Source organism: Periplaneta americana, chromosome 13 (assembly GCF_040183065.1).
Source record: "Periplaneta americana isolate PAMFEO1 chromosome 13, P.americana_PAMFEO1_priV1, whole genome shotgun sequence".
In the NCBI taxonomy this organism is placed as follows: Eukaryota; Metazoa; Arthropoda; class Insecta; order Blattodea; family Blattidae; genus Periplaneta; species Periplaneta americana.
Genome location: NC_091129.1, coordinates 38676837 through 38696895, shown reverse-complemented (window position 1 = coordinate 38696895; position 20059 = coordinate 38676837). Strand labels below are relative to the sequence as shown.

The window sequence follows — 20059 nt, the reverse complement described above, 5'->3', positions numbered from 1 at the left end:
AAGCAGGGAGTGCTGCAGCTCCTCGGCTCTTACGGACGAGCCGCCCCTGAATATAACTAAACAATTCGTTTTTAATTAGAGGAAGGAAACTATCTAGATCAAAACCTAGGTTACAGAGATGTGATGAACCTTCTTTCGATCAACAGCGAATACGTTAAACGAACTTACAGATTAAACAGGCTGTCGTATGTCACGTGGACTTCTCAACTGATATGGAACAAGATCATAGTGCTGCTATCCTAGTTGTTAGACGAGTTCCACTTTTATAGGTTTTCTGTTGGCTGGACTTGATAACGAAGATCAGTACGTTCTGTGAAGTGCTACGGTCAAGGAGAAGCTTGGGGTTCATTCTATTGTGTGAGTGAGTAGAGGAGTAGTGTACTACTTTTATATGCAAACAACAATTTTGAAAGTAATATAAGCTGGATCTGTGGGAGGATGGATATTGGTGCTCAGATGCAATTAAATGAATAAGTTACAGAATGAATAAATAAATACTTCCTGAATTTAGAATATGATTACATTCATTTATGTAATTAAATTCTAAATTCAAATTTTGCCCCAATTTATACATGGTGATTAAAAAAGGATAGCATAAAATTAAATTTGATTTATTATCCCTGCGGTGGCTGAATGGTCAGACATCCGGCCTGTCACGCAGGCGGCCTGAGTTCGAGTCCCGGTCAGTTCTGGAATTTTTAATTGAAAAATCCAAAGTGACAATTGCAGAGTCCACTGCAAGAATGATGGATGTCATTTGCAGGAGAAGCAATTGAAAGTTTCAAATGCTTAGCGCTCAAATCTTAACTGTGATTTTCGGATCATTACTGGACAATGACTCTCAGTGTTAATGCCATATAACTCTCTATGTACATTCTATATGTCTTAAGCTATCATTGACAGTGTTGGTTCATTTTCGACAAGAAAGTGACATCCATCATTCTTGCAGTGGACTCTTCAATTGTGGCGGACAAGGTCGCAGTTGCGGTTTTTCTCGGGGTTCTCCCGTTTCCCCATACAAAGCATTTAAATAATTCCGTCACCATTTCTCCATTTCGTCATCATTCCATAGCATTCCCCGATCGCCGGCTGGCGACGCACGGAGAGGGTTGGCCTAGGGAACAGGGGGTTGCCTGCTCGAAACCTGGGTACACAGCGTGCCTTAGTGCAGTCAGCCGGTGTAGGTTTGGGAATGCACCTAGCTTGAGGGTTAGCGCAATAGATCGTAACAGGTCGCAGTGCTGGGCCATAGTGCCCCCTCCCGTTAATTCAATTCAATTAAAAAAAACTTGATTTATTCGTAACGGAACGAACTTAACACAAGTATATTAACATGAAAAAGTTGTGTTAATTTCCAAGATTCGCCTATGCATCACAAAAGTTCGATTTGAGCTCCGTTGTTTACATGACAGATGTCGAGTCGGCACTCCAGTTTCGTCGAGACTCATGCCAGTATGTACTCTGATATTGGCTCCGCTGCTTTTGCGATGCGTCATTCTCAGGTCGTTCAGGTTCTGTGACGTGAAAATGACAGACGCGAAGTCCTTGATGTACTCCCACAGAGAGAAGTCGAAGGATAAGTCTGGCGTGACATGCGAAGTAAATTAAATTTTTAAAGTAACGAAATCCGGTTTCGAAAACCAATTATAAACGCTACGAGCATCACCGTGCGCACACATTAACTCCGTACTGGTTGGATGATCGTTCACCACCGCTGAACCGCTAGACGTGAGACCAGCAGTCCGCTGGTCGAAAATCCCCTTAATAAGCTGTCCCGCCACATATTCCTTTTGAAATAATACTTTAAAGACTTTAATTCCTGAGGTGAGCAATGAGGACGAGAAATAACCAGGAAATTTTGCTTGAAGCCCTTTATCAGGCGCACAGTTCTTCAGCGCCGTAAATATACGCCAAAGGTCTCTCACCTTTAATTATTTTCCATTAAAACAAATTTTTCTAAAATAAATTTAGAGCAATTCCAAGTGTGACTGACTGACATTTATAGCATATTTTGACAGCAAAATGTCTGCCTAAATAGTTTAATATTTTGAAATTAAAATATATCACAGTATGATTTGATAGAGGAAAGTGTACAGCTAAGACGTATATAAAATTTTACGCTCGACCATGCCGAAATGTAGTAATTATACACCTGGTAGTAGCCCTTTAATGCACCTCATTAAAGTACACCTATTCATTAAAGTTTAGGTGTTCAGCCAATGACAAATCACCTTTGTACCGTTATAAAACCGCAAGTATTGATTATTCTCGGATATGCAATCGAAAGACAATTAGCGGAAAGTCACGGAGGCTGGAAATACAAAACTGTGGCAGAAGGTTATGTTCTGTTACTATAATAATTAGCGTTAATTGTAAATAATATTCAAATAAATTCAATTTGTCATCTCGTTTTTCAATTCTAAATCAATTTCCAGTTTATATCAAGACTAATGTTCGTCTTATTCTCCACATTATATCAAGGTCAATGACATTAGGCCTCGGAAAAAATGAATACTTTCGCGTCAGCTCACATCTCACAACTCAGGTCAGTTCGCTACTCACTTACATAACCATAACATTACCTACTTTTGAATAATTTCAAGTTATAAATATGGTCGAGCATAAAAAGTCGTATGAAACTTGTCTATAATGGTAATTAAGACGCTCGTATGAAAATTATGAAACTCGCTTGCGCTCGTTTCATAAACAAACATACTCGCGTCGTAATTACTATCATTACAGGCTCGTTGCATAATGTACTATTTTTTAAACAAAAAGTACATTATTTATTTGCTATGAAAGTGTGTGTGACTGACATAACTGCCAGCTCTATCTTCAGATGATCATGGTTCTTTTCATATTTCACTGAAATGTATTTTCTAATACATCTTTTCCAAAATATTGTTTGGAGAGAAAGGTTTAATCTTCTGTTTAAATTAAAAACGATCTCTGAACCTCGGTTAGTAATGAAGTTACGGCCGAAAAGGTGCTGTGTAACTGATTGACCTCTTTCTGTTTCTGAATGTCATTTCTGAATTTTCTTCTAAATTCCAAGTTATGGAATTGTATTACAAAATAGCATGAAACTTGATTAGTAGTAACATACCTATTTTTTTTCATAACTGGTTATTTTACCATCCTTTATCAACTGCTATGATTATCTTACGTCTGAGTTCGATGAAGGTAATAACGTTAGTATGATGAGTCCAGGGTCCAGCGCTAAAGTTATCTAGCAGTTGTTCTTAATGTGTTGAGGGGAAAACCTTGGAAAACCGCAATCAAATAACTTGTCTTAATTATCAGTGGCGTTGCTTAACAAATCAGTGTGTACGAGTTATAAACAACTATATTAAGGTAAAGGCAACTAGGACTACGCAGTCTCTAATATTGCGCAGTGTCATATTTTTTATAGTTGGGAGCAGCTTGTACAGTGTTTGTGTGAAAGTGGATTTATAAAGGTTTATTAGGTAAAAATTAATTTTACCCAGATTCTCTTATAAATTTGCATATGAAGAAGGTTAAGTTTAATAATTCCAACGATGCAATCTTGCATACAAATACATAAGCTACGTTATGCACTTTTCCCTGCTTATCTAAGTAAACACACCTGCCATTTATTAATTACAATGCAGAACTATGTAGAATCCTCTAAGTCTGCGCACTGAACAATCTGATAAACATATCGTCTCATACAACCAGTTTTTAAAAATGAAATATTTCTTGCAGCCTTCTACTCATGTGTGTCATGACTTCGTCGTATGTTAGGAAATAGACTGAAAATTAATATTTACCCAAGAAATGTTAGAGGAAAATCGAACAATAATCGAAAATGACAAAAGGATACGAAAATGGAGACAATTTATCTTAACAGTTCTACCTGCGACTAATGAACAGGCATTAATTTCACCAGATATGATTTCTTCGTTACCAGAGACAACGGAATCAAAGAAAAGAAAATTAATTAAAAAAAAAAAAGACATTTACTCTTCCTCTCCGTACAATAACTCACTTCTAGAAACAATGAAAACTTCTAGCAACAAGAAACAATGCAAAAAGACCAATTCTAGTGATTCATCAGCTACAACAAAAAAGTCGTGGAACATTAAACATTGCAGGAAGAGTTTCAATTACTACTAACAAAACCCTTGTCCGCCCAATTATGGAATATGGAGCAGTAGGTTGGGATCCATACAGACAAAACCAAATCGATTCAATAGGAAAGGTCCAATGCAAGGCAGCAAAATATGTCAAAATGGGGAAGGGACATGGTGAGGAGATAGTAAAAGACTTAGGGTGGGAACTTCTCAAATCAAGGCGACGAAAAACAAGACTCACCGCATTGTTTAAGGCACAAGTGGGACACGAAGCATGGACCGATATCAATGATAGATTAGCAACACCATCATACTTAGGAAGGGCTGATCATATTAGGAAGTTTAAATGTAGAAAACAAAGAACGGACGTGGCAAAATTTTCCTTTGTTAACCGCACAATAGTAGACTGGAACAGTTTACCTGCGGCAATCTTTCAGGGTGGTTCTCTTAAAATCAATAATTTAAGGAAAGTTTGAGAAGATTTGACTGAAAATGTAATTGGAGGTGCAGTGTCATTATTTAAGTTGTGTCATGTAATTAATTGAGTTGATATAAAAGTAATTAAGATGATACGTAATTTAGTTGATATGTAAATAAATTAAGGTGATATGTAATTAATTAAGATATGTAATTAAGTTGGTATGTAATTACTTAAGGTGATATGTAATTACTTAATTGGTAATAGTTGGGTGAAATAGAAGTACTTATAAGTTAGATTTCTTTTGCTTATCGTAGGCGTTATTATAGAATCGTTTTTATTTATAGTCCTGAGTTTATTGCATCTACTATTTATAGATTTAGCTTATTTTATTTTATTTCATTTACGTTTATTTTATTCTATTTCATGTAATTGTAATTATTGTATATTATATATCACTGCCACCGGGTGTATACACAATTGTAGTGTTAATAAATAGGCTCCATACATACATACATACATACATACATACATACATACATACATACATACATACATACATACAAACAATCTATCAGCGTCAACTTCATCACATCGGACAGTTTCAGAAGGAAACATTTTCTGTCCTGATTGTGACGAAGCCTATGAAGAACAATATCAGAGGACTGGGTGCAGTGTAGTGCGTGCAAACAGTGGTGGCATGAAGAGTGTTCAAGCTACGAAGGCGTTTGACTTTTAAAATGTGACATTTGTTGACGCGCATTCTTAAAGGACAGCGTGCGCAGTCTTATATGACAGTGCCTGTAAGACTGCGCATTCACAATTTTTCGAAGAACAATTTTTTCATATTTGTAACTTTTTTCATATAATTGTGATATTGAGATTCAAGAGTTTCGTTTCATAAATAGTCTATAGATTTTATATTGGTTTCAAAAATGAGTATCTAAGGACACAAATCCACTAAGTGCGCAATCTTAGGAGCATTTTACCTTATGTGTAATGGGAAGAAGAGTTCTTTTGTTATTTAGAAGGGGAGAATACTTTATGTTTTTATGTACTTTTTATGTTATGTTCAAAATGTCTATTAGACACTAATAAACTTAATATACAGCATTGGTCATTATGTGATAAAGAACATGCTAAATTAAAAAGTACGATAAATTAAAATATTGTTTACTACTCTACTACTTTCGAAGGTAATTTTTCAACATGAAATTTGTGCAGAATACTAAATACGATTATTTTTGTTCCCCGAATGTGCAAATCTATTAAAATATGGTCTTAAGAAACGCAATAATAATAAATATTCAGGAGAACAAAAATATGGACAACATGATCGAATATTATTAGCTATTGTTCAACTTCTCCTGAACTTGTCCGTAATCTAAAACAGTTCAGTGCCGGAGAAACAATAAATGGTGGATGATTAAAACGCTGTAAATTAATGTGTCAATTGAAATAAAGAATTTCGAGAGTATTACATTATCCAGGCGCGTTCCTAACAACCCGCCAATACTCGCCTTAGGTATCAGATATGATGACGCTGGTCACAGTTTATATTTACAACAATGCCCACGGTTGTTATGTATATTCACAATAACTTCCTGTTCTTCTCCCTGAACTGTTTTAAATGTGTCTCTTTCCTCGTCATTTATACCATACGTGCTTCTACAGACGAAGTTTATATTTACGTTGTCTTTCTGCCTCGGACTTCCCCATACATTGCTCCACATAACACAGTTCATGTGTAAGTTTACCAAAGTCTCCCGAGCAACTGTGTATGTAGTGAGAAAGAACAGCATAACCGAAAGCGCGATATGTCAGTTAGTCACGGTGCAGAAGCGGAAAATAATAATTTTAGAAAGAAGTTTTCTAATACTTTTTTATAGCGATGTACTGATAACGTAGAATCTGAAAGGAAAATTTAATGTCAGTTATTGTGCTATGTTTATATGTTTATCGTGACTGACTGACTGTAATTATAGCACAAATAATTATAATATTTTTAAGTTACTTAGAACCTTACGCTACTGCAAATATTTTCATATTTTTATTTCAAGGAAAGACCAAAATATGGTATACAAAAAAGGAGGGATTCACATAACACAAATTTACGTATCCAAATCGTGATATTAAACATAAATTTCCTTGCGTCATGTTTGCAATGCGATAAAATCTACAGTAATTTATTGACTAAAACAAAGAGTATTTGAAACATTAGTTAATGGAATAAGTCAACTTAAACTATACAGACACACATTCTTCAACATAAATATGTCCACGTTAATTGAAAAAAAACAACTTCCCGTCGATATGACATTTTCATAGAATCACTCTTTACTTATTAAAATTTCACTTCTGTAGAACTGAAACCAATAAGAAACTATGCATTAACATCTAATTGCCTGCATTTAATTTAGCTTATTTACCATACGAACTCAATAATTTATAACAACGCATTTTCATGCAACTGCACGATAGCCTCAGTATGTCTGCGGTTTAAGCAGTCATGTATAACAGCGATGTCAAATGCAAGCACATTTTATGACCGTTAAATTACTCGCGGGCACCAGACGTTGGGACACGACCTGGAGATTAACAAGGTGAATCGTATAGGTACCTGCTGTTTTCTCTCAAATAGCTAGGAAAGTACCCTTGAAATTCAGCAAACAAGTTATCAAAGCAGCCATCAGTGAGAAGAATTTGCAACAGTACTGCCATCTGCGGTCCCAGCATGTAATCCATCATACATATCATGTATTAGAATGATATATGATTAATTAAATCACAGTACTACTGGAGGGACTACTATGATCATAATCTGAACATAAAACAACTTCTCGTTTCTCATACAATAGTAGCAAACGATTGTCTTAAACTCTCACCTGATCTTTTTTAATTACATTTGTTAAAATTACTCACGACAGTTCTTGAGGTGGAGGAAATATGAAAAAATCTTTTTCTGATAAAGATATTCCTGAATATGTAGTGGGGGCACCGGCGTGAGGCTGCATTCGGGGCTTGGTTCAAATTCCGTTGGGACTGGTTATGTGGTTAGGTATTTTTCGAGGTTTCTTCCAACAGCAAGAAGAATATAAGGCAATTCTTTGTGAATTTTCTGATTGACCTCACCTAATTTCCATCAATTAATACCAATTTATTTAGAGTGGTTAAAGATCCATAACAAACATCTCTCAATGCCGATCGAACAAAAAGAGTATTCTGGTAATATTAAAGATTAAACTACAATTTTTGATTCGTTTTGTTTTGTTAATGAAATAGCCTTAATGCTGTAAAGCAACGAAGAAGAAAACAAAAAAGGAGGAACATGAGAACGCTCACGTTTATATTAACGTTAAAATTCGTTATTTAGAAAGTAATAATGTAAAAGCACTCATTGCTTATAATAAGGAATTAAAGACATCACAGAGTAATAGGTTCAACATTACATTTATAGAAGTGCGAAAGGTTTATATTTGACTGGGAAGAAAAGAAGCATCGACTTCCACGAATGAATTCATATGTCTAAAATCCGTCTTCGCTAACAAAATAACAGAACTTATTCTTAAGTGCAACAGTATGTGCACTTCCTCTGAAGAATACTATTTACAATCAATGAAGCTGTGATGTAATGTCGCCTGCCTTTGTAGATTTATTACGTTCGCGATTGCATTACATGACTACAAACAATAATTAAATAGGCCTATGGATATAACTTAGAACCTACACGCTACATATATAATGAAAGTAGGCCTAACAATAAACCATTCATTATCGGACAGATCATGAAGGACTATATCGCGAAGAGCCAAACAAATCGCTCTTATAATTCGCATTCTTACCAACTATGACTTTTGTAACGAAACGGATTTCGTTTAGTTCGAAATATAGAATATCTTTCAATATTTTCATAAATAAATTCTCTATTTGTATATCCGAAATTTCTTTGTGCAACACGAAAAATGCATAGATACGCCTTAGTAAACTGTATAATTACGAATATTTGTAACTTAGCACTGCATCGATACGGCGCGATACGCAGTCGTGGTTTTTAACATTTGAAGTATGGCAGACTATACAGCAACATCGGTCAGGTGTAGGCAGGGAATAATACGTTTGCTGTGGAATCCACATGAGTCCACTGCAAAAAGGGGGAATGTCGAAATTATTTCATTTTGCAGAAAATGAATTGCAAACTTTGAAACCATATTACAGGACAATGAGCAGATATAACTCGTGAATTTTTTCTACACAACTCAACACATATTACAGAAATGATATGCAGTAAACTGTGACTCCTGCTAACCAATCCTTATTACCAGAATAATTTTTCGTCAATAAATGCAAACAATAAATGACAAAAAGAAGCAATGTCAACCATTAATGCAAACAATAAATGACAAAAAGGAAGGAATGTCAGTAAACTTACACATATCTGTTTACTCTATGTTAGTTCAAAAACCTTTGTGAAGGAGTTTGTTGCAATATTCTCTTGCATCTGCACAACAAAACTACATGAGGTGATGTAAATCTTTGAATTCATCCCATCAAATTGGCAACACATCTGGAATAAAAGGCGCTATTATTGGTATCACTATTTATCAGGTTTTAAAAAAGTTTAAACGTAAAAGTTACATTTATTGCCTTGATAAAACTTCTCCGGCAGGAGGAACTCTCCACTTTGTAACTGTGTATCCTTTATTTGTGTAAGAAGGCCATTTCTTGGAACCATGACTGCAGTTTCCCACATTCCTTTATATTTGAATCTGTGCTCTCGTAGACGAGGACGATTAACCGAAAAAACAATTTCAGTGATAGGTCTTGTCGCAATCGGGCAGGTCTTCCTAAACAATGAGGTCATGTACAGTGTCCAGTTTCTCAGCATAGCTTGGTCAACAGGAACAACATGGAAAGCAGGTGGCTTCATGCGAGCACTCTCAACTACTTCTATCCAATGTTCTGGCAATTCTGCTGGGTATTTCTGGTATATGAGAGCCATGTTTCGGTCGCATTCTAAATAAGAATGGCCGCGAAAGAGACATATTAGAACCGGAACGCAGTATAGTTTTTGTTTTGGCCGGAGCATTCATCACAAAAGAACTCAATATTTTTCACTTTGGGGTTCAAAATATTAAAAATAATATGATGGAATGAGGTCACCCCATCAGAACCTTCTTTCTCTACTGTTTCTGGATAGCAGTACGTGATACTCAATCCCGTGGACAAAGTGTGGATGTTGAAAGAATAGAATGATAGTTGTCGTCTGTAATACACATCGTTCGTTGTACTGTAAGGTTAAGCATACATCGTTTTTTTTTTTTTTTTTTTTTTGAAAATCAAAAACAGTAACTTCGTGCATTCCACTCTTCTGCTTTTCTGTCTTGCTTTTCGTTTTCTATCATAAAACACTTGAGCTTTACAGTTATGAACTTCATTTTCAACTTGTACTGTCTTCATCTGATTCTCAATGTGTTTTTCATCGCCTGACAAGGAAGAATCGGATAACTTCTATTCAAACACCTTTTTATAATCCTGGTGCTTAACTTATGCACTGGATGTAAAACAGCATAGATAGCCAAATACGATATTAAATCTCGTATTGAAGATCTTTCTGTAACATTCATATGAAAAAGATGGTGTTTGTACATTTCACATATTTTATTATTATTTAGTGTAGCTGGCAGATAAACTCTTTGACTTTTCTTCCTACTGTAATGACTCTGCCGTCCCTTCAATGAGTTTATATGTTTGACCACACTCTCTGCGACATCTTTTCTTTTTCTGCAATGTTTGTGGTCATATTTGTCTCGCCAATCTTTCGGTGGTGTCTCAGTCGTTTTTAGAGCTTTTTGTAGATTCTGAATGCGTTCCTTGGTATTGTCATGTAAAGACATGAGTGGCTTATAGAATACAATTCCTTTGGTACCATCTTCTTCGACGATTCTCACTCTGTGTGAATAAAACATATCATGGAATAAAGAATTTTCTTCGGAGTTTCTTGGTCTACGATTCTAAATCGAATGAGCGGTTATTAATCCACATATATATGCATTTTGTTCATCCACAAATCCCAAAGCGTTAAGTCTTTAATAATCCGTTCAATTTCCTGTTGCGGAATGACCTCATAACAACGATAATCTTTGCACTTGCAGTCTGGTCCAGTTTCATGCTTTGATAACCTCAACATTTTCATTGCAACACTACTTCTACCGTAAATTTTACGTTGCCTTGTAGGCCAAGGTTGCTGTCAATGGGCCACTTAAAAAAAGAAATCTTATATATTATCTAGGATAAAATAATATTTATTTCCTTTTTCAAGCAAACTTAAATATTATCTTCTGTATTTCACTACGTTACAAATAGAAGTTATAAGTATTCGATGTTAATGAAATGTTTGGAAAATAAAATAAGTATCATCAGCCCAATGAAGGAGACTCGTTTCCTTCATTGGGTCAGGTAGTTACCATGAATGGCCTCCGGAATAATATTATTAAATAACAACCCACATCTAAACAAATGCCAATACACATTATCTTCGGCATTAATAGGAGTAGTGTATTGGCATGTGGAACCACAGAACGTGTATTCGAAGTCAACCAAGACCACTGTGGCACTTAAAATCTTCAGATATCTTATTAACACAAGAAAACGAAATATGATGATGATAGAGACTGGATTAATATTGCTCAGGATAGGGACCAATGGCGGACTTATGTGAGGGCAGCAATGAACCTCCGGGTTCCTTAAAAGCCAGTAAGTAAGTAAGTAAGTAAGTAAGTAAGTAAGTAAGTAAGTAAGTAAGAAAACGAAATATATCATTGTTAGTTTGTAATCAGGCTAAGACCTCCAGCATTTCTATCTCAAGTAATTTACGATCTTACACAAAGGAAATTAAACACTGTAGACCTTATTTGTTCTATAGTGTGATTAAACAGTATTAAAACATTTCAAAATAACCAAAGTTTAATAGCTAATCAAACAAAACAACAATTTATATACACTGAAAACAAAACATATTAAGACAATTAAAGTATTAGACTTTAAATACCATTAATTATTGTTAAGCCAATTAAACTTTATCCTTTTTCTCTGTTTGGCTGACCGATAAAAAACCGAAAAACGTAAAAAGGAACATAGTATAAAAGCCATGAATTGAGTTTTCTTTATGGCAACTAAGATGGGGCAAAACAAAACTTTTATAAAATATTGTCACACTTTGGTCACATTTTTCTGAAAAGAACTCTTTGGCTCCTTTTCTAACACCAGCACAATTCTTATGAACCCACTAGTTACATGACAGACACTGAATTACACCTTTTTCTAAGCCATTGCAACAGATTTCAATACCACGTTTCCTTCTTAGAATTATACCTCGTTGAATCATTTGAAGAAAATGAGAGTTTGGTTTTAGCTGACTTCTCCGTTTTAGTTGTTTGATTTTTACCTCTTCTTTGTTTTTCAGCCACTTCCAGTCTCTGCTTGTACGTACTACTATCATTTTCTAAGCTTTATTTGCACTTCTTCCAAGAAAAATTTTCTTTGATATAGAAGAGATTTCACCCAAGGAAATGTGTAATTTTGGTGTAAATGTTGCTGCATCAGCTGGAATACATTCTCAACTATCTTGATTTCCAGATAAAAATCTAAAGTCAAAAAACTCCTCAGGGTGTGATGAAATAACAAGCAAAATGAATGCATGTATGAATGTATATATTTGTCTTTAAGCAATATACCTTTCGGTGAGGCGGCACTTCACATTATTAGCATACAGTGCCGTCTCACCGTTTTACACGCCTCTCGTACAAGTCAATTAGGACATTACTACAATTCTTCCACTAGTCTTTTTTTTTGTCTGTGTTCAATTCTTCCACAATTTCACTCCTAACTCATCATTATACCAAATATACTATAACCCCCTCCTGTATGACACATTTCCCCTTACTCTACATCTCTAATTATTTGCACTTTTCACTACTCACTTTTCCACATTGCTACTTGTTAGGTCTTAGTCTTCTTTTCTCACGATTTATTTCCCCTCCACACCATTTCCTTAAGTCATACTATTTTTTCACCTTGTTTTCCCCTCTTCCTTCATCACTGCTCCCTGAACTATCTCCTATTTGCATTACTCTGCTTCTCGTCAGCCTCGATTTAGATCTTAGTTCCTTCACCCGCTTCGGAATTGCTCCCATCTGATGTCCACTATTTCCATTCGCTTGCATTGAGGTCTTGTTCTGCTGAGCTTGTTGAATGCCAGTTCGTGTCACTCCTGTTTCTTCATCAGTTGACGTCACTGCCTGCTTTCCGGAAATCGTCACTGAGTTTGACACGTTTGCATTTTTCTCGCGTACACTCACAATACTTGTGTCACTAACCTCGCCTTTAGCTACGATATTCTTGAATTATTCTTTCAAAAATTTTCTGTTCCTTTCTTTTTCTTCTGAGCCTACGATCGGTTCCTTTAATGTTACTAAGCACTCCTCTACACTAAAAACCAAATTGTTTATCTTAATTTTGTCCTTGATGAGTTTCGCGAATTGTCCATTATTACGTGCTGCTTTAAGAAAAGGGATTAAAACTCGTCTTCTACTTCTCACTTCGTAGCTCCAGTCGTTAGCTATTCAACAAGCAAAATATTGAAAGCGAGTTCACATATTATAGCTGTTCAATGTTCAATGGTATATTTCCCGAGGGATTAAAATATTCAGTCGTTATTCCTATCTTCGAAAAGGGAGAAACAACGTCTCCAGGAAAATACAGACCCATATCACTTCTACCAGTCTTCTCCAAAATCTTTGAAAAAGTAATGTATAAAAGATTATACCATCATCTAGAAAGATACAACATTTTAGTCCCAGAACAATTTGGATTTAGGAAAATTAAGGCACAGAAAATGCAACATTTAGTTTAACTGACAAAATTCTGGAGGCAGTTAATAAAAAATTACAAGTTGGAGGGATTTTCTGTGTCTTATCCAAAGCATTTGACGGTATAAATCATAAAATGCTGCTATATAAATTAGATTATTATGGAATTAAAGGTATTGCACATCAATGGTGTCACTCATATCTCATAGATAGGAAACAGAAACTTGAAATCAATACAACTATGAAATCTGCTTCGACATGGGAAACTATTAATAATGGAATTCCTCAAGAATCAATATTAGGTCCCCTACTTTTTCTAGTGTTTATAAAAGATATTGCACTCCTAATAAAATATGTAGGTCATCCCATATTATTTGCAGATGACACAAGTATAGTAATTTCAGCCAATAACTCCAACGCATTCCAATCTTCAACAGAGAAAATTCTCTTCAAAATATGTGACTGGTTCTCAGTCAATAAATTGGTATTAAATTGTAACAAAACGAACATAATTCAATTTAAATCCTGTCCAAATTCAACGTCGCAAATTTCTAGCGCAATATTTAACAATAGATTCCTATTAGAAACAACAACAACCAACTTTCTAGGCTTAAAAATCGATAGTGTGCTAAAATGGAAAAATCATATTAAACAAATTACCCCCAAACTAAATTCAGCTTGTTTTGCTATTAGATCTATGCAAAAGATAGTAAATATCAATACCTTAAAAACAATATACTTGCATACTTCCACTCGGTAATGAGTTTTGGAATAATATACTGGGGAAATTCCACAGATAGTAACAGTATATTTCTATTACAAAAAAGAGTAAGTGCCAGCATGAGGACTCCATTCTCTCGAGAAATATCTAGAGCATCGAGATTTCTGGTATGGGTTGAATGTTCATCGAGAAGAAGCAAGACTTTTCTTTCCTTTGAGTGACGGACAGTGTCGATGAAATGGCTTAACCAATTCACAAGTATATCTTTGTTAATGTATCCACTTTTAGAATTACAAGCAATTATAAGCAATTTTTTTTCCCGGTGAAGCTCCATCTTCTAACCCTTCTGCAGAACGCGAACATTTGTAGACGATTAGTGGTGGGACATACTGACACGCAACACTTCTGCAGCTAACTGCAGTAGTTAGAGGAACCTCTTTCTCCACTGGCTATCGAACCTACTGCTCTTTTACCTTTGAGGGCAAGGACCTTTCTAGGTTTCTTTTGCACAGTTGATAAACCAGTCTCAACAACAAAGAATACTCGCATTGAATTGAATTGGTTTTCATCAACAATTTTCTGCAAGGTATAAAAATGGGACTTACAATATTCTTTATTAAACCCCTTAGCTGGAGGAAAAGATGTCAACTCTGGTTGATGCAAGCTAAGCTCGGGATGTCTCCTCATAAATTCATATCATTTCTTTCCGGCGATTCTCTTTTCTTTACTGAATCTATGAGGGATTTCGTTCCTTTCTGCTATCTCAAAAGCTAGCGAGCGCAATCCCCTTGGTGTAATACCAAACATACATTAATCAAGTTTAGGAACATGAGTAACAAGTTCACTTTCCACGTCTGCGGGAAGAAAAGCTATGGTACCTATAGTTTTTATGTTCAACAGCGAAACAATTTTTGCCCGCTAAATGTCTTTGTAATGTTGCTCTGGACACACTATATGTTCTGGCAGCGTCATTGACACCCATGTCACCATTTCGTACTGCAGTTAAAGCACGACTCATATCATCTTCCTGCCACTGACTATATTTTAATTTTTGGCGGCATCTAGGACAGAAAACATACATATTTATGATATATGCATATGTAACTAATCATTCGTTTACGTTACACACGTATTAAATCAGCTAGCACGGCTCTTTGTTAAGTAACTTGACAAAATAGTTACAAATGTGCGTGCGGGGCACGGTTTCCATCATTGGCCCACTAGCCCATTCATAGCAACTTGGAGTGGCTCATTGAAGGCAACTAGCACTGCACCGTTTAACATGACTCTGTCACCGTCCACAGTAACTAAATTTATAATTTACATTTGAAAAATAACTAGAATTCATCGTACTTTCAGACACTATCTGTAGAAATTTATACAGAATTAATATTTGACAGAAATGCTTCCTTCATTACACTAGTAAATTAGAAGAAAAAAGTGACAATCTTACCTTCTTTCACTGTTGCTTTGTGTCTGCGTCGAACAACGCACAACTAATATGGCGACACTTTTTCAACACGAAGTACAGTAAACAGCCACCAGAGTGCACCTATTGTCAATACCATGGGAAAATCGAGCCGGCAGCGAAGGAACCGGCCCATTGATAGCAACCATACCCTACCTGTGTTCATTTTCTACAGACTGATGCACTCACTTTCACTGTCATCCGAAGCTGCCATAATTAGATGTGTTTTTAAAGTCTAAAATATAACACAGCAGAAAATATCTAAACATTACCACCAACAAATAATTCTCGTGAACAACTGAGTCCTTAGTCGCGTCATACAGTGATGCTCTGACATTCCCATTTTTATACTGTTTACTCTGACATTCCAGGTTTTTGTGTTGTATACCAATTCGTCTACACGATGTAGATCTGGAACTATCATCTTTCTTGCAGTGAAACAAAGTGTATTTTATTTCACTCCCTTTGATCTATTGTACTGAACCTTTATCTCATTTTTCACAAATTTACGACATTCCCTCTTTTTGCAGTGGACTCTTCACATAAAATTCACATCTTTCCTTTATCAACCTGAAGTCTTCTGTTGTCTGAGGTGGAGACTCAGGTTCGTTCCTATCCAGGCCCTTCTTTGTTGTCGAAGTAATTAATGTTGCATTCAGTTTACTCATGGGAACAAACATTATAATCAGAAAATTGGCTCGGTCAAAGACTAAGAATAACATACATTGAAGCTTTCACCTTCAATTTTTCCTTATCATTCTGTTGATATACAGCCAATTAAATTGAAGTTACTTGTAATAAGTAATTAGGGACATTTATATTTTCAGAATCATGGCGAAGGAACTTGTATTTCCCAATAGAGACGTTATAGAGAAAATATGGCAGGAATATGGACTCGATGAAAGAAGTATTAAAGAAGCAGTGGAAATGTTGAAGAACTGGATACAGTTACAGCCACATCTACCAAAAGAAGAAGGTGAGTGAACTTACGTTACTTTCCATGGGAAGAGGAGTCTAGAAATTGTCCATTTGAACACGAAGTCCGTCCTTACGTAGCTCTCACTGCAGAGGTACGTGATTCAAGAAGAGATAAGTCTTTAACAGCAGATAAAAATCTTCCATTAAGGGATAATGAAATTGATCTGACTGTAGATTAATAGAGAACATCACATATCTAACGTATTAAAAAGATAACAGAATTACGAAAGAAGTTTCTGAACAGTTAGGTTTCAACTTACTGCCTAAAAAGTGAACAGTTATATTCAATATTCTTCTAAATTGTTATGAAGATGAAGGCGATGAAACGTCTAAGATTATTTTTGTTTTTCTAGTTCATAAATTTCATTATTTGAATCATCTAGATTCAAAATTCAGTAAAGACCATTTTGTTTACAATTGAGTTATGCCAACATATTGCTTGCTAAGAGTGAATTCTAATGATTTATATAGTTTAAATTGAAAAAAACCACTGGATTTAAAGCAAAATATTTGTTAAAAGTCATAGGTTGAAAATTTGCTCTACTTTCCACCAGTTAGTGTAAAAATACTTTAATTTGTGAAAATGGATACAGGAGATTTTGGATAGGCCTTATATAGAATTCATTTCAACGAACAACTTCACCTTCATCTTCACCAAAATACCAAAATTTGAACTTTTGTTTCCTTCTGTAAACCCTAAGTAGCAATATAAATTCTCATGATACTACTTCCAAGTATTCAAAGATTTATTTTTCGGCGGATAGTCGTGCATACAATTTCCGGGTTAAATGAGATATGGTCCGCTGTGCAATAGGTCCTCGCTACGAAAATGTCCAACGTATAGAAATGTCCACATGGAAAATTCGTCCAGGCCATAAAATGTCCTTACTTGAAAAGGTCCACTGTCAGCAAGTTCTCTTCTTGAAAATGTCCTACACTTAAAAATGTCCACAAATAAATTCGTTCATTTCCCTAAAATATCCGCCAAGGAAAACTGCAAGGAAAGTGCCGAGAAATTTATTGTCATTTCAAATATGTTATACATATTACATGATTACAAAAGATACATCTATTGTTCATCTTGAGGGTCATTATATAATTTCAAATGGTATGATATCGCTCTAAGATATCGAAAAATTACATTCCTATCTTTGTAATCTTGGTAATTACCGACAATTTTGAAAATTCTCGTTTGATTATTGATATACCGTTTATTTACTGGCTGCTTAATATTTGTATGCGACCAAGGAAAGATCTGGGTTCTTAAATTTTCTGTTTCTGCTTGTTGTTGTTGCTAATGGCTAATGAATCTGCAAATGCTCACGTGATGTGCCACCACAAGTCGTTGGAATTGAGAGTGGAATTCTTCAACCATATTATTCTTACGCTGTCTGCCATTAATTACTAATTCACAGACGTTCCATGTCTCAGGAGTAAATCTAGGAGGAACTGCTCGCCTTCGATCTCTTGCCGGATGACCAGTAATATATGTAATTTCAATGTAGGATGCTAAGTCCAAGATATCGTCCACAAATCTTTCATATAATAAATCCCAAACAAATTGCAAGGCATTTAGCGGAATAAACGGCAGGCCCATCATTTTCTGTATTTAGTTTCTTACTTCAGGGTTCTCAATATCCAAATATTGTATCCTCAGTCCCCTGTAGACTACATTTCTCCATATTGCTTGATTGAAGTGGAAAAGACACCCACTCACTACTGCTTGAGGAAATGCCAGTCGACAAGCATTCATATTGGCGATTTCAAAATCACACATTGTGTAGGTAGGATTGCAAGTGAGATTTAAATGTGCTTAATAATGTTTTATCTCATTATATATAGTGCGGTAAGTATTTTCAGTCTTATTTGCAGTTAGGCAATATACTAAAGGAAATACAAAACATCCAACAATCCCATGCACTGTGAAGAGCTGAAAGAATTGATTTGGTACAGTCTTGAACGTACCATCACTGAAAATCGTGTCACTGGCAGCCAAAAGTTCTAAATTTCTATCGGTGGCAAACATTGACACTCGTCCTTCATCATTAACACCTGAATCAAAGAACACAATGTCAATTTCGCTTATTGATTGAGGAAGTGGAGGACGATTTAGCTTCTGCTGATAAGAAACCATTCTGATTACTGCATTTCATTGTGGAAGACTTACAATAATTTCTTCGTTATGAACTCCAGCAAGTTCCTGTCTGACAACTGAGCCGGGAGGTTCTGTTGGATTTCCTCTTGCTCTTCTTCTTATCCCATTTAGCACTTGCCTCACCCTTGCTTCTGTACCATCTGTTAAAATTCTTATGTTTTCCAAGTCCCCGATCGTTACAACCTTGCGTTACAGTTCTTTTTGTCGTAGCATCTCCAGTATTTTCTATCTCCTCTTCGATTCTCAGAATGAAAATGGTAAAGATTATCACCATGTAACAACATGGGTTTCCTTTTCTGGCTATAAATAAAATTATTTCCGGCATTGCATTAACTTCACTTATACAAATTTTTGTGCGAGATCGTGCGTATTTGCTTGCTTTCCGCACAAAATCAATAAGCGGTAAGTGTGAAATACCACATTCAGTATTCCCAACGTAACACACATAACAATGTCCCTATTCTTACCGCTTAAGCGTCATATGCATTTTACTGCTTTAGGCTTTTAACATATTATTTTTAAAGACGTTCAATATAGTAATAACTATAAATTGGAAACTTACCACTGCAATTTCACCTAAATTGCACTGTTAATAATTGTTTTTAAATATTTGCAAAAATTAAGTAAACTCTACAACCACAGTCTCCAGTGCATCGACTTCCTGCCAGACGGAGGGTTTATCAAATGCTGCCATCTATAGTGCTAATGCTTCAACTTCGACGGAAACTGGAAAATCAATATTCATGCAAAAAAGTTTCACAATAGAAAAAACTGGTGGTGGTGCTCCAGTGACTCTGAATAACTGCACAAATGTGACAATTAATTTTAATGTGCAGAAATAAATAATTTTGTTATAATTTCAATGTGCAGAAATAAATAATTTTCTTAAAGTATTAAAATGAAAAATAAATCATTACATAACCTTACCGTTTGTTTTAAGTTCGCATTTATAGACTGGGGGGAAAAAAAACAGATGGCCTGCTGGAGTATAGTAAACACAGAAAACATTTTATAGGAACAATGTTGAAGATAGATATATTTGTTTTCCAAAGTTGCCGTCATTGAACAGAAACCAAGATGGAGATTTCATTGCAACTAATTAGAAATTCCTCTTTTAGGTATGTAATAAACGATCTTCGCACAAAATAATGTACGATACACGAGCGGTATGTTTGTTTTCATGTTCTCGGAAATTAAAAAAGCTCAACTACGTTTCGCTTTTTCAATCTTTTCCTCGAACATGGAAACGTCAACATACCGCTCTTGTAACGCATATTACTATTCTGATTCATCGGTGCTATAGCAACGAAACACTATTGTTATTCCAAACAGATTACTACAGTTAGTAACTCATCTCT

The 20059-nt window shown here is 35.4% G+C and overlaps 1 protein-coding gene across 2 annotated transcripts in view; it reads left to right on the top strand.

Annotated features, from left to right (window-relative positions):
* The first annotated feature begins 232 nt into the window (after positions 1-232).
* The window catches only part of LOC138711812 (alpha-tocopherol transfer protein-like), a 131897-nt gene continuing 112070 nt past the window's right edge, over positions 233-20059 (top strand). Inside the window, exons 1-2 of one of the 2 annotated variants that reach the window (XM_069843063.1) lie at positions 233-357; positions 16396-16544. In XM_069843063.1, the coding sequence (XP_069699164.1) occupies positions 16400-16544 (145 nt within the window). In that variant the 5' untranslated portion in view covers positions 233-357; positions 16396-16399. Of the gene's footprint in view, positions 362-16395; positions 16545-20059 lie in introns of both variants that reach the window. The other variant, XM_069843064.1, reaches the window with a different exon arrangement.